Raw genomic sequence first — 16351 nt, 5'->3', positions numbered from 1 at the left:
GCAAAATGGGCAGTGTCATCAATCTCTCTGGAAAATCTCAGTAATGGCGTTCTTAGGAGAGTGATATAAGGCCTACGTTCTAACGAACGCGTTGTGTAGAGCCGGTGCCTCAGCTCTTACGTCTACCATGACGTGATTTAATGTGAACGATTTGTTATCTGTTTCAGTAGTGATATCAAGTGAATGAAAAATGAGTTTGCCTGGGTGATGTTCAATACACGATAACCTACACAGTATACAAAGGGCACTAAAAAGATAAGATATGAATGCATGATGTATTAAGATGAAAGACCGAGGTAGGTGTTCATATTTTACTCAGCGACAGTACACTGAGTTAGTTGATCTATTGTTGTTACTTAGACATGGTTTTACACATACCTTTTAATGGTTATATAGAACTGCGTTGTGATATCTTGTATGTTTGTCTCATTGAGGCAATAAAAACAAGATTTTGTAAGTTGCAGAATGAAATTTGTTGGAAAATTCGTTTTGACTTGAGGGCAAGGGAAGTCAATCTCAAAGGGCAAGGGAAGTCAACCTCAAAACTCAACCCGAACTACTTTCATTCGTTGGTTGGTATAAGGGAGGTAACTCAGTTAGCAATAATGGAATTCAAAATACTTTCTCTGTAACAATTTTTATTTGTCGTGGAATACCTTCACAGTTTTAAACAGCCAAGAACAATATAAAACAGTCAAAAACAATCCCCCCCCCCCCCCAATATTTATCGATATGTCCCTTTATTGGACATTTATTTGATACGTGGCGCTCTGGAAATGGCGTGTTAATCATTCATTGTCGTGCTTTGTGTTTTTGAAACAGTTTCGTTAGTTGTGAATGATTTGTCCTCTATCCGGTTTCAATAACAACACGCAAATTATCGCTTTGTATAAGTGGACAATACTATCCAGTGTTTGTCCGACCCTCTGCTATCTCCCGCTATGCGCTATTCCTTCTTCCAGTCAAAATATCCTAGTGCCTTAAGCTCTCGCCTCAGCTCTTCCCGTGTTTCCTTAGTCAGGGGTACAGCAGGGGGTCGAGCTGGGCCCAGCTCAATCCCAAACGCGACAGAGCCCAGCGCCTTAGCCACTCCAATATCAGGACCTGTGGAGAGAGGAAAATTGTGCAAGCATTTATAAATAACAACACAAGCGAATCAATAGTAAAAATCGTTTACGGTCTACTTGGTTCACTGTGCAAAGTTCACTATGCCGTGGATGAACGGAGTAATCGGTCAGTCATTTAGGCAATAAATAAATAAATCAATCAATCAATCAATCAAAAACCCACTTAGTGAATAAATCAACCAAAGCATCAAGAAACAATCAATAAATCAGTAGGTTAAAAGGCTGCGCATATTCCTTCATATATCCATGATCTTTTGGTAACTCGTGATAACAGCTGTATTTCAAATTTACCGGTGCTTTGCTGTTCGACTGAAATGTCTTCCGTAGTTTAGCGATGATATGTCGGAAATGATGTTACCATTTAAAATACAGGATATTGACTAGCAGGATATCTGTCACTTACCTCTAGAAAACAACAGGTTACGTAATTTCTGGAGCCTTACCTGGAATTCGAAAAAAAATTAACTGATCGTTGCAATTGATATGAATGTCAAATAAGCACAGTTTAGCGATAGCTATATAATTGTTATCTGTTGAAAATATGCAAAACTATTTCCAAATTAAGCTAAGTCACGGATGGCTTATGACTATTTACTTACCTGTTGCTTCTGAGCTTCCTTTAAGTTCCCCTCCTGGACGGCTTTTAAGAGCTTTACGGAGAAGTAACCCACATGTGCATTCACGATGTTCACGGTGAGGCCCAAGGAGGCAGTTGCAAGCATTTGCTGGGAATAGCAACACCAAACATTGTTCTATGGGATTCTATATGTAGTGTTTGTGTTTTGGTGTTAAACCTATTTCGCATTAATAAGCATGAATATACATAATATATGTAAAATTACATTATTTAATATTATTTATAAATGGTGGATTTTCTTTTCCGTTCTTTTGTGTGTATCATTTCTGATGATGGTGGGAGTCGCTCTCAAAAGAGAATTACACCATACATAGATTGGAACAACTCGCCCTGCGTTTCATGGTATGAACAAACCACAGTTTAGGGACCTATTACAGGAGCTTTCCAGATTAGTGGACATTTTTATACACCATTGATGATTGTCATGGGCAAGATAGCCTTAGACACGATGGCGCTATATACATGACATGGCAATGTTAGTATCATTGTTGGTGTAAGAATCACTTTGCGTGACGCCGTCCGGACCTACCTCGTCAGTACCAGTCATGACCTGGAATCTGCCGTTCTCCATCTGAGCTACATTATAACCAGCCGGCACATACAGGTTGGAATATTTCATGCCGCGGAGAGTTGGAATTTGCGATTTGACCTGGGCGAAGAACTTTTCGATGTCCACTGGCAACATACACCAAACAAGAATTTAATACTGGCGAGGCACTTTCAACATGGAATACTATGTCCAAGACTTTAGAACTGATCAGTTTGGTGTCAGTATATACTGTGACTGGGTATACAGTGCGTTCAATCTGGTGTCTTCGATAGATTTAAAGATTCATAGATTTTCTTGTACCACCATCATTAATAGAACAGTTCCAGAGATACAGCAGTATAAATTTTTCGTCATTGTGCATCGGCTTGCCCAAAGAGGACATTCTAGTGATATAACCCAATTAATGGATAAAGCGATTAAAAAATCCGATGCAAGAAAACAAACAAACTTGATTAACAACTGTCGCCATTTGCAATTTATTTGATTAGTGTTTAACGCCTGCATACTTAAGAATTTTCACTTCTATGACGGCAGTCACGTTTACGGATGGAAGAATCCAAAGCGGCAAGAGTAAGCCAATTGCAATTATAAGCATGTAAGTCTCTTATCCTTGTGCATAAATGCACACAGCCACAGTCCAAACCGCTGCTCTAGCTTCATTAGATTGGAAATACGATGAGATACAATCAATACTTTGTGAGTATCGATTCCCCCAACCTTGTTTTTTTTCTTTTTCAAGAAAAGTTTTCAAAACATTGGCAAATTACAAAAACACCTGGGCTCGTATTTATCAAACAAGTCAAGATTTAAGCCATGAATTTCAAGTGCTTATAAAGCCATATTCAGAACAAGAAGGAACTCAAATTGTGGTTGGTACATTATTCTGCAGTAAAGAATCTGTAAAAATTTCCAGCTTTCAAGAGTAAAATATTTTTATCGTAGCTCTGTTTGAATTTTTAACTTCAGTGGTTTGATAAATTTAGTCCCTGACTTGCTACCTAATATCTAATGATGACCCTACCGCTGCATGGCGAGAGTATTGAGAGGGCATACAAAGCTAATTTCAGGGCTTTTATATTCACTCTAAATATAGAAAAAACATGTAAGGATTAAGCTGGTTTTAAACTTGAGCTGAGGGCTTACAAACTGAACCTCCACGCACAATAAATCGCACAATATTATCAAGCAGCTATTGCGCGTTAACCAACGACCAATCAAAATCACTGAAATCGATAAATATGCAAAACTTATGCACGGAACTGACTGGTTACCGCGCTTCATGTTATGTTTCATTTATCTTGAATTTGCGACCAAAATCTTATCTAGCTCGGAGAGTATTTGGAGCAGTTATAGCAGGGAAAGCTTCGGTCAAGAAGAACGAAGGAAACACACTAAATTCTGACATGAAGAGCCACAAACGAACCTGAACACAAAATTTCATTAAAATCAAGCAATACTTGAAGCAGTTATTGCGCATGAACCAACGATCATTTAGAATATCCTTACATATGCAAAACTTATGCGAGGATCCGAAAGGTCACGAAATTCATAAAATATGAAAAACTTAAGCATGAATGGAGATGATTTTCAGATGTGAATTGAGAGCTCATATAAGCAATGTAATTGACGTGATTGGTGGGATTGACGATTCTGATTGGATTTCAAGATTCGACAAAATTACAGAACCTGACTCACATCCAACCAGGTTCGAGGACATAATGATATGTGCAAATCTTATGTAAGGATCAAACAGTAATTGGACCAGTTACTGCATAAAATTCAGGGTACAATGAAAACCATGAAATTCATTACATATCTAAAACTCCAAGGACCCCCTCCCCCCTCCCCTTTTCAAGAGGGGACAGCATAACTGATTGTATAGAACAAAATTTGGGTGTTACACTTATCCACTTTTGGGTGTTGAACTTACCCACGCTTGGGTTTTACACTTACCCACGTTTGGGTGTTACATTTACCCACGTTTGGGTGCCACACTTACCCACGTTTTGGCGTTACACTTACCCACGTTTGGGTGTTACACTTACTCACGTTTGGGTGTTACACTTACCCCCGTTTAGGCGTTATACTTACCCACGTTTGGGTGTTACGCTTACGTTTGGGCGTTACACTTGCCCACTTTTGGGCGTTATACTTAACCACGTTTGGGCGTTGTACTTACCCGCGTTTGGGCGTTACACATACCCACGTTTGAGCATTACACTTACCCACGTTTGGACGTTACGTTTACTCACGTTTTAGCGTTACACTAATCCACGTTTGGGCGTTTCACTTACCCATGTTTGGATGTTACATTTACCTACGTTTGGGTCTTACACTTACCCACATTTGGGCGTTATACCTACCCACGTTTGGGTGTTATACTTACCCACGTTAGGGTGTTACACTTACCCACGTTTCCAGTAACTTGGTTAATCTCATACAGGTAAAATGGTAAAGTGGGCACGGCCGCCGCCACGTGTTTCATGTAAAGTATCAGCCCCTCTGCCGAAAAAAAAAAATGTGAAAAGCAGTAGATTCCAAAATACACTTGTAATTATCTGGAAATTCCGTAAATGTTCACGAAGATGTTTTTCAAAGCATGATAACTATGTGAATGATAAATGAAGTTTTCTCACTACTTCTTGATTTACAATTTTCGCTGGCCATCCTGTTACTGTAACTTCTGGTTTAACCCAGAATTATTTGTCTATCCAAGATATAATTTGTTCTGTACAAGATATAGACGAGATACATGTTCCACCTACACTCACCAACTGAAGTAGCCTTGAAGTATGTAGGACACACACATGATATAGCACAGACACCGGCCTTCTCCGCGTGTTTCGCCTAAAACAATAACTCCAATTTTCACTTGATCGGCTTTATACACTGTTTACTTTCCAAACAACGGATATATCTTTAACATTATACATCTCTTACAGCATGCATTCATTTTACATTACGTTTTTCAGAGACGTATCATATATACGAAACAACTACTTTTACATTACATTTCTCACATTCGGTCGTGTGTAACTTTTACATTACATTTCCCACATTCGGTCGTGTGTAACTTTTACATTACATTTCCCACATTCGGTCGTGTGTAACTTTTACATTACATTTCTCACATTCGGTCGTGTGTAACTTTTACATTACGTTTCTCACATTCGGTCGTGTGTAACTTTTACATTACATTTCCCACATTCGGTCGTGTGTAACTTTTACATTACATTTCCCACATTCGGTCGTGTGTAACTTTTACATTACATTTCCCACATTCGGTCGTGTGTAACTTTTACATTACATTTCCCACATTCGGTCGTGTGTAACTTTTACATTACGTTTCTCACATTCGGTCGTGTGTAACTTTTACATTACATTTCCCACATTCGGTCGTGTGTAACTTTTACATTACATTTCCCACATTCGGTCGTGTGTAACTTTTACATTACATTTCCCACATTCGGTCGTGTGTAACTTTTACATTACATTTCCCACATTCGGTCGTGTGTAACTTTTACATTACGTTTCTCACATTCTGTCGTGTGTAACTTTTACATTACGTTTCTCACATTCTGTCGTGTGTAACTTTTACATTACATTTCTCACATATGGTCGTATACAACTTTTACATTACAATTTTGACGGACTTTTTACGACCTATAATTCCGATTATGCCTTTACCTCAACAACACAGCTTCCATTTTAAAGAGATTCAAGGTCACTATACTAATATTAACTAAACTGACTTTGTCAGCTGACAAGCCATGTGATTGTTTTATTCATTAATTCAAACGATCATATTAGCATGGGGATCGACATCGTCATGAAAGCTCCGCTGTAACAATTTACTCACCAACTCAATACTGTCGTGCATGTTCCCAGCTCCGATGTGAGCCACCACGTACTGAAGTCTGCAGGATATGTTAAAACTTTAACTTAGCGCTTTTGTCGCGTTGTCAAAATCTATAGGTAGAGAAGTCTATCCTCAAGAGTATACTGAAGAGTTACGCTCATGTCACAGTGCATATGGACATCAAGAAAAGTACCTTGAAGAGTAATAACTGAAGAGGTAGGGACAAGTCACGGACAAACGACAAGAACTGTAATATCTCAAACATTAGCATTACATCACAGTCAGGAAATCAAACGAAACCAACCCTAATGGGTTACCACTCACACGTTATGGCCACATCACAAAAGTAATTCTTGACAAAATAGTCGTTTGGAGACGACTGGGTCAAAAGTTATACGGTCGTCTCATTGGCAAAATTATAAGAATGAAGTTTCGAACGCTGAATTTCGTCTTTGGCAACAAATGAAAATGAAAGAATCAACCAATTACACCTAGAATACGCTGTAGTTGGATCACAGTTATAATGATCGTGTCGAAAAGCACAAACCGACGCCGGATTAAGCAAGACTAAGCCCCACAGCTTTTGAGTGATTGAGGAAATGAAACTATAGTTACCTCCCTTTAGCTGCAGCAACCCAAGCTTCAGTAACACGCTTTCTTTCTTCTAACGTCATAGCGATACCTTCACCCAGCGTACCGCTAACTGTTTAAACAGATTATAAGAATGTTTAAAAAAAATATGCTCACATAAACATTAGAGCAAGTGGCGACAGTGTGATACTTGAAAAATGGTTCCACGTAACCTAGAAAACCCGGTTTTAATCAAGCTGGTAACCTAAATGCTTAATTAATCAGTACATGTAGAAACTTATACGTCCCCTATCATAATGACTTAAGCAGAATTAGGTGCAAAACATGCGGTGATGGTAATGGCAATCTATTAGCTGTTAATGGTTTAGAATTATTCAAAGGTTGTGTGGTCATCACATTTAACATACAATCACATTAAAACAATGAAAGAGGACCAGGCCTCGGGGATTCTTAGTCCACCCGCAGAATCCTCGTTTGTGTGGACATACAATATAAACACTTGCATGGAGAGTAAAACCAGAGCATCCACGGCATTGTCATGCAATTGCTTAAATAATAGGAACTTAAACACCCCTATAGCAGCATGGCTGAGGCAGAATTATGTTAACAAAATGCAATGATGTTAATTACAATTTAGTAGACGCACTAGCCTAGAATTACTCGCATCTTGTGTGCAATGACATTTAATAAAAAAGAACAGAAAAACAATTCAAACGGACCAAGCCTCGTGGACTCTTAGTCGACAAGCAGAATCCTCGTTAAAGCGCACATTCAGTATGACAAGCTATAACATTGAGAGTTAAAGTGTCCTACACTCTATTACTTTTAGAGAGTCGCCTATATTCAACTGTCTGTAAAATCAATCATACTCACTACCAAAATTACTTTTAGTCAGAGTTACGTAACAACACAAGCTGTACACATGGATATGTTGGAAAACCATATTATAGCAAAGAAAATCAAACCAGAACAGGTTTTCTAATTCATAATGTTAAACTGCATAAGCTCAGTTTCGACGCCAAGAACTCATTGCCTCGGATGACGTCATAATTATTGGCATGCTGGGGAATGGGCGTTGAGAGCAATTCGTTTTACAAAAGCTGCACCAGCATGCGTTTAGAACAAAATCCACGCCGACAGCCTATACACTACACTCTCCGCGAATAGACTACATTGTTTTTTTTTAATAACAAAATTTCCTAACATCCAGGTTTAAAACCATACTGCCATGAGATGACATACTACTACAGATAATATTAAATTTCTTTATTAATGTTACATTGTACTAAACGTGTAAACAATTTCAAACATTATGAATTAGAAAAAGAGTCCTGACTTCATTTTCCTTGCAATAATAAGAACTTCGCACTACAATGTGTAGAGCCTATGTTGTTACGTGTCACTGACCAAAGGCTATTTTGGTAGCGAGTCTGATTTTACAGACAGCTGAATATAGGCGACTCTCTATAAGAAATAGACTATAGTTGGCAATCTGGTCACAAAAAGACTGGAAAAATTCATGCTCCGTAGCAAAATACGCAAAACAACAATCGTATAAAATCATTTACGACATCACTGAAAACTGCGGGCTACTTCTACTTTCATGTATGTAACCATCACGTATGATCGTCTCTATAATGACGATTTTAAAATCCTGGACTACAGGGAATGTATACGTATCGTGTTGAAACAAAATCACCACGTTGGATATATGAATAACCAGTCACAATTAAAGCGCAGCGAAGAAGCATGTTTAGAGAAAGCTTGTGCACTTGCGCGTGATGGACGATTTTGAAGGTTGACATTTGGCTATTAGAGCCTGCAGTCTTTGAGGCTGTATACTGTTTCTCTACACATGAACACATTTTAATTTCAGACTTTATATATTTTCTTAGTTCTTTGGTGGTTTTGATTGAACATTGTTTTCAAAATTTGTCTTGTTGCTATCCTAGATAGTTCATTATAGTACACAATTGGCACATGAGTGTTCGTTCAGGTCTGGATTAATCGTGATGTTTCACGTTAAGATTAAGCTTCCTATTTCACGTTCATGTCTGATCATGTATAACGGTTACAAATCCTAAACCTCAAGCCTCCGACACACGTTTGGACTCTCGTCGGGGACGGTCATGTCGTGAGCCCACTCTCCCAATGGCACCTGTGATTCTGTAACGGGTCATGGTTGCCATGACCGAGATTTTGAAAACCGCACACTGATGACTAATCATAACATACAGTTTTTTCCACATGTCTTCATTTCTGTTGTTTCATTGTATAAATGTATACTGTTATTCGTGCTTTATGTGGACGGGTTTTTTTGTGAAAATGAATCTATAATATAGTCATGTAGACCAAAAAAACCAAGCATATTCTGGGTGATTTATGGTCTGAACAGTCATGATGTGCCCAGAATATATACCAATACGGCCGCAACAGGTGTTGCCTATAAATGCATTTCTGATAAGATCAATATCATACGAGGTAGATGACACTACTATCAAATGTCGTTATCCAACAATCTGCGCCAGCTGGGAAAGGTCAACAGTCGCCGTGTCAATTTACGAACAACCCGATCGCCGTCTAATATGGTGTAGTTTGCCCGGTTTTAAGCTGCCGGTTTGTTAACAAATTAACTTCAGTTCACTTAATGTGAACAGGTGGGAAATAATGTCTGGTGTCTTTGGCATGCCACAAGAAGACACAGTATATGTACACACATAAAAATGACAATTCGAAAAATTGTTAAGTGCCACGCAAACCTCAAAGCATACATACATGCATATTGACTCTCCTAATAATATACTCACTGAACACTCCCGTCATACCATCATCAGCAATCTTCTCTGCTAATACCTTTACAGCATCCAAATTGATTTCCCTGTAAATAACATTTAGACATATATTTGATTTATTTATTTGATTGGTGTCTTGTGCCATACTCAAGAATATGTCACTTTTACGACAGCGGCCAGCATTATGGTAGGAGGAAACCAACCATTGTACAACGGATAGTACAAGGTAGTTATTCTTAACTCACTGCCACATGGCAGTGCGACGTGACATTACGATGTGGTTGTACAATGGCAAATATGCTATTTATATATTATTGCATGTTCCCTTGTATACTATCGATGCATCGTAGCATCGTGCAGTACGTGAGTACATGTATGTTTATTTTCTAATTTATTTGATTGGTGTTTTACGCCGTACACAAGAATATTTCAATTATACGAGGGTGGCCAACGTTATGGTTGAAGGAAAACTGGCCGAGCCTGGAAGAAACCCACGGTCATGCGCAACTTGCTGGCAGACCTTCCCACGTACGACCAAAGAGGAAGCCAGATTAAGATTGACATGGTGCTGCGCTAGCAGACTAACCACTATAGGCCTCAAGTACGTGTATATATGTACATCCAAATACCTATATGCATATGTGTGCAAGTATGCATACTTCCACCAGAACAACAGGCTTTCAGTTTACGATGCTCTTTGTACATGATGCTGATTCATTTGTATTAGTCTGGTGACTTACATACTGATAATGCAAGTGTAATTTGAGTTCAAAGAGTGTGGCTATAAAGTAGCGAAATCATATCAATGATGATTGACCGCCAAAGGAAATATATTTTACCAGTTCTCCGTCATAGGCGTTACGGGAGCCGCCAACACTCCCTTCACCTCGAACTCTAACACACTCTGAAATATAGGAAGAGAAAGAAAGATAATAATGAGATGTTAACATGTCCTGTTGAATAACGGGTTAGTTCTGCATGGATACGAAAAAGACTTATAATAATATTGGTTAGCATACAGTATATGTTGAAAATGTTACAGGTCAGGCTGACCGCGGTTGTAACCTTCGGACACCATCGGTCTGCCAGTGTACACATATGTAGGAGATATGATCACGTGAGGTCGTGTTCAATCCCCAACCAAGAATCAGCCTCATATTTTTATATCCTTACTCAGACATAAAGGAGAAATCCAGAGAGCAAAACTGAAACGCGTTATTGATATTCGGATGTAAGAAGCACAAAGAACTTTTTCTTGTTTTTTGAAACAAGGCAGAACTGATCAAAATTATTGACTGGACGCTGGCAATATGACCTTATGCGGGCTACTGATAGATCTGAGTGCTTGGCAAAACGTGGCGTGCTATACATACTTGGGGTGTTCATATGCTCGAGGAAAGTTAAAGAGAAGAGCTATTTAGTTTTCTGGGCCCAGTTGTTCAAAAGTGTATTAGCAGTTTAAGCCCAGTACTGACTTTAGTCTGGACCAAACCGCCATTAGTTTTGTATTTATTTATTTATTTGATTGGTGTTTTACGCCCTACTCAAGAATATTTCACTGATACGACGGCTGCCAGCATTATGGTGGAGGGAAACCGGGCAGAGCATGGCGGAAACCCACAAGCATTAGTTTTGTAGTATATGACGTAGCAAGACTGGTGTTAAGATTTAAGCCCGACTTAACTTTTAATACATTTTTGAATAACCAGTCCCTTTACCCGGACCGAAAATAAACTTATCGGTAAGCTAAAAAACATTCGGATATGCGTAAACTTTTAACACAGTGACTGCTTAACATCATTTTGCCATCAGAGAGTAAACTCGTCATGAATCAATATTTTCTTATGACATACAGGGGCTTCGCAGTTAGAGTAATGGCCTCATTAAACCATATAAAATAGATAATATATATAGATGATAGATAAATCATTTTTGTAGTAATTTTCAGCAAGATACAGAAGGATTCTGTTTTCCGATTTCTTCTTTGACATTATTTATAAATGGGGATCATGGAGATTCTCTTTCAATACTGAGAAACAAACTTTGTTGTTGATGATTCAAAACTTATTTGATCGTATCGAAATTGATGGGAGAAAAATTAAAAACTGATTAAAGCAATGTTTAATTGAAACAACGAGGATTGCATTCGAACACACGACCTCGATCATTGGTATAGGGCGAGACAATAGTAGCGAAGCGGGAATTTCATCATCAGAGCCGGCGAGGTCCCCATCAGGTATGTGGTTGCATGGTGAATACTGGAGTGTCCACATCTTAACAAAGGCCAAATACTCTATAAACCAGCACTGGTCTATGTACGGGCGTCATAAACGAAATCAATTTAGATATGTTTGTATCCGTTATGTTAAGTACTAGGCAAATTATATTTAATTTACCTTATCCAATGGAATAATTAGCTTCTAACGAAAAGAAAAAGTCGAGTCTAGTGATCTTGACTCCTGCAAATATAGCTTTGGACAACAATCACACGACAACTATATCTGAATGAACGAGGAAAAGAAGTCTATGAGGATTTCAGAACTGCACAGCACCATTATTCAAGGCTGTCAAGGCCAAAAATACTGTGTACCGACACCAAAATTTAAACAATGTGGTGACGATCTCAAACTACAACCCATGCTCGGTTATTGTGTAACACTTTGCATTATTTATATTCAAAGAAAGTATAGACACTTAAAATACGCAGTTGGTAGAGCGTCCGCTTCGGGACCGGTAGATCCAGGATCAATCCTTGATCGAGTCACACCTAAGACTTTAAAAGAGGAAGTTGTAACTTCCTCGCTTGGCGTTCAGCATGAAGGGGATAAAGCAACGACTGGTTGACCCGTATCAGTATAATGGCTCGGGCGGGGCGGCTTACTTGCCTTCGGTAAGTCGTCTCAGTGAAGCAGCACTAAATAAAAGAGCGGTGGAAATCCGTCCTGCAACAAGGGGGCACATTACACGTACATGCACCCTAATGATTCCTTCGTCGTCATATGACTGAAAAATTGTTGAGTACGACGTTAAACCCCAAGCACTCACTCACTTACTTAAAATACGCTTGCTGACCTTGATCTCTTCGTCCATAATGTAGTTCTTTTTTGTGTGTTTTTGTTTTTCACATTTTGAAGCCTAAAAAACGAGTCAGTATGCAAGCTAGGACCTACATCGACATGCGACAACAATCTTAGCGTCTATTTATTATTTATGAAGACCTTTCAAGGTGTAAATGACAATCGCGTGATAAAGCATATGACCTTAGGGAAAAATGTCTGATACCATAAGCTGATTAGGGCGTACGTCCACCAATACCTGTACTTAATCGGTTTTTACACAGATCTGAATTCTCGTCATTTACAATCTACGACATGACCAGAGGGAGGCTACTAAAGCGGCAGATGAGAAACTGTCCAGTAATGGATAGCCTCAATTAATCACTACTTGCGGCAAAACAATCCACGTTAGAGAACCAATTTCCAGCCAGGAAACATCACACAATACAGATGACCACTTCATGTTTAGTGGAACGCATTGCAAACTCAAATTAGACGGAGCGATGACCACGATGTCTGGATTTTCACACGATGACCAGCCACATTGGGGAATCCAGTGTCTGACAAACAATGGGCCTATACGTTTTTTTTTTTTTTCATGAGAACTGTAAGCGTCTTATATTCACGAAACGCAGATTTTTCCGTACATTGCCATGCAAGTCAAATAACGAAGCAGACAAAATAACATATGAGTCTGTGGTAGAGCCAAGTCTTTAATTCACATCGGCATGAGGACAGAGGGATGGGGAATTCAGTTCTAAGCGGTAAAACCAACAACAGCTTGATGTAAATTATATCCAGAATTATATGTAGTTGGCAGGCCTAATCCAAACGTATTCTCCAAATTATTAAACGTGCATGGGATTTGCAAAAATTAAACAAATCTAGTGGACAAGCAATGAGGTACGACAAATGGAAAACCATGGGAATCCTGTTTATACAAGAGGAGAACAAGCTATGGACAGAGACAGACTATATTGGCCCAGTATACACGGTGAACTAACGCTATAAAGATTTACCTCCCCTTACTAACGGGGACATTTTGTGACTGAACTAAATTAATCAGGCCAAGTCATTTATCATACAAGTGATATGTATGCGCTTGTCAACCCGTTAAGGCAGTTTAATGTAGATCTGAATGTCAACTAGAAATTAATATTACCAGCTGACTGGTTTAACAGACACGGCACCAAGCAGCGCCATACACAAACGTTAAAACCATATACATCTAGCCTATATCGAGATCTCAGGGACCGTGCATGATCTCTCAGCTCTGCTGCAGAGTTGAACATATAGGTCATGCTACAGGTTTACTGTGGTATCCTACCTTTAAAGTTTCCTCCATGTTTCCGTGCTCTGTACTTTATATGATATACTGCTGCGTTGAGAATTACGAAAAAGAAAGGAATGGTAGAATGGGCGGACCCCAGAGCCGGACGATGCCCTTGTAAGAGTGATGTCCCTTTACTAGCCTCGCTGATGCGCAAACACGTCCGCCTCTATCCAGGGCTGATTGTCAGCTTGGTTATTAAATGGTTATCAGCTGGACTTGTATATGTACGTAACGGGACAATTGAATGTTATCGTTAACTCGGATTTGCAGATATGAATATTAAAGTCACGAGATACACTAAGTATATAGCATTTACACCTCAACATGACCTCCGAGAGAGGAACTTAGGCCTATATATCTGCATACTGTGTCGGAGAGTTTGTTGAGTATCGCTATAGTCTGTCGATGTTAGTTTGGAGATGTTTTTTCTACAAAAGAGGGTTATTAATGAAATATTCCAAGATATGGTCAATAAAGAAATCAGATAAATAAAAAGCGAATTAACATTGCCTAGATGTACTACCGTAACTGAATGCGAGAATTCAAACTATTCAAACGGATTAATCTGTTTATGTAGGCCTATGTCGGGTACATCGGAAATAGCTGTTTGTATATCGTACTGTAAGTCTAACTGTCATATATGATGATGTACAGATGCCGATTCAAATGAACGTCTGAAGAACTTTAATGTATAAATATAGGCACCCGGTAATATGACCACGATAGGCATATCCAGTAATACAAGCCCAAGTATTAATGTTTGTTAGGATATTAACCCTTGCTGAACAGCCACTTGTCAGCAATTTTAGCTTATTTATACCCCCAGTATATGTACAGCCTTGTTTTCTTTGTGTCAAGCACTCGTCACATGACAGTTTATAGTGCTCTCGACTGTATAGCTATTATAAACGTGTCAAACGCTGGTCAAGGTAAAGCCCATTTTACTCAAGTTTTAAGAAGCGGTATTCACATAATGTATGGTCACCGTGACCTGAAACAACCTGCACGTAACCTAATTTTACTTTTTATGCATAAGTTTTAGATGACTGAAACGTATACCTCATGTTTCTATATACAAGAATTCACGTTGTATGATCGCACACTTAAGAATGCTAGTCGGATTGTTCACATGAAGCGGCCCATTCGCTATAGCACTCTTCTAGTCGAATCGTGCTGCATCTATTTGAGATGAACTCGATTTATCCTCTACAGATGCCATGAGGTTACCCGTGATACAGCGAGAATGGGTTTGGTCATAAAACTCACTGCCACCGTATGAGTGCATCATCTTTGTGTGCGAGACACGCTTCCTCTTGTCAATCGGGTTACCCCAACAACTTGCACTTGACGATTTCCCCGGTTTCCCCAACGTAAAAACGCAATCACTATTTGAGAGGTGAAATATTACTGAATACAATGTAAAAGAGCAATAAAAAAATGTCAATAGATACATTTTATGTTTCTTTTGTTTATTCGATTGTAAAATGTAAATTGTATACTTGAGAATTTTCATTGACGTGATGGCGAGCAGTGTATGAGAAAACTGGAATGTACGGAGTAAACCCTGACATTTGGCAAGTTACTGGCGAACATCAAGGCCCCGATATAACTTGACATGGAAGCTGGTACCTTAGAAATGAACCTGCCCGAGAATGGTGTTCCGCTCACGTCCGTGGCTACATTTAGTAATTAAGGCAATCGTCTTCACCATGCGGTTACGACGCGACCCCGACATTCGTTTTTTTAGAGAAACCATTTCATAGCTGAGGCACAAAACAGCCAACTGATCTGACAGCACTGTCTTTGCCGTATTATCAACTGTGCGGCTTTGAGATTGACACTTTATCTTTCTTATTTAAACGGGCTTTTTCGCATATAAAATATTTCTGAACTTTATATGTATGTGCGCAACATCGACCTGTGTAATCAATCGACTACACCCTATGAACATTTGACATCAGAAATTTGAAGTTCATCTTCCGAAACAAGCATGGAGCCCCATAAACTAGCCCATATTACGGATCAGTATTACCCAATGATTTCTTTTCTCTAAAAAATCCCCGATAAATGTAAAAAATATTCCTTTTTTGGTTCTGTACGGCACAATTGTCTAGAGAGAGAAAAATCTCGACAGTTCGAGTGAGTGAGTGCTTGGGGCTTAACGTCGTACTCAACAATTTTGAGTAATATGACGACGAAGGAATCCTTAGGGTGTATGCAATGTACCTCTTTGTTGTAGGACAGATTTCCACCGCCCTTTTATCTAGTGCCGCTTCACTGAGGCGCCTTACCGAAGGCAAGTAAGCCGTCCCGCCCGAGCCATTATACTGATACGCGTCAACCAGTCGTTGCACTATCCCCTTTATGCTGAACGCTAAGCGTGGACGCCAGTTCGATGTTAGTAAT

General features: G+C 39.1%; 1 protein-coding gene across 1 annotated transcript; it reads right to left on the bottom strand.

Moving 5' to 3' along the window:
• Nucleotides 1-630: 630 nt before the first annotated feature.
• LOC135461665 (N-acetylneuraminate lyase B-like) lies at nt 631-14067 on the bottom strand. Its single transcript, XM_064738858.1, has 11 exons — nt 13940-14067; nt 10396-10460; nt 9572-9642; nt 6789-6876; nt 6174-6231; nt 5086-5161; nt 4724-4816; nt 2294-2439; nt 1727-1852; nt 1531-1570; nt 631-1104 (listed from the first exon to the last, which is right to left on the bottom strand). The coding sequence occupies exons 1-11, from the start codon at nt 13955-13957 to the stop codon at nt 947-949; spliced, it is 939 nt and encodes a 312-aa protein (XP_064594928.1). The 5' UTR covers nt 13958-14067; the 3' UTR covers nt 631-946.
• Nucleotides 14068-16351: the final 2284 nt, after the last annotated feature.

Source organism: Liolophura sinensis, chromosome 1 (genome assembly GCF_032854445.1).
Source record: "Liolophura sinensis isolate JHLJ2023 chromosome 1, CUHK_Ljap_v2, whole genome shotgun sequence".
Taxonomy (NCBI): Eukaryota; Metazoa; Mollusca; class Polyplacophora; order Chitonida; family Chitonidae; genus Liolophura; species Liolophura sinensis.
Note: the sequence above shows the minus strand (reverse complement) of the source record. Positions and strands in the feature narration are given on the sequence as shown.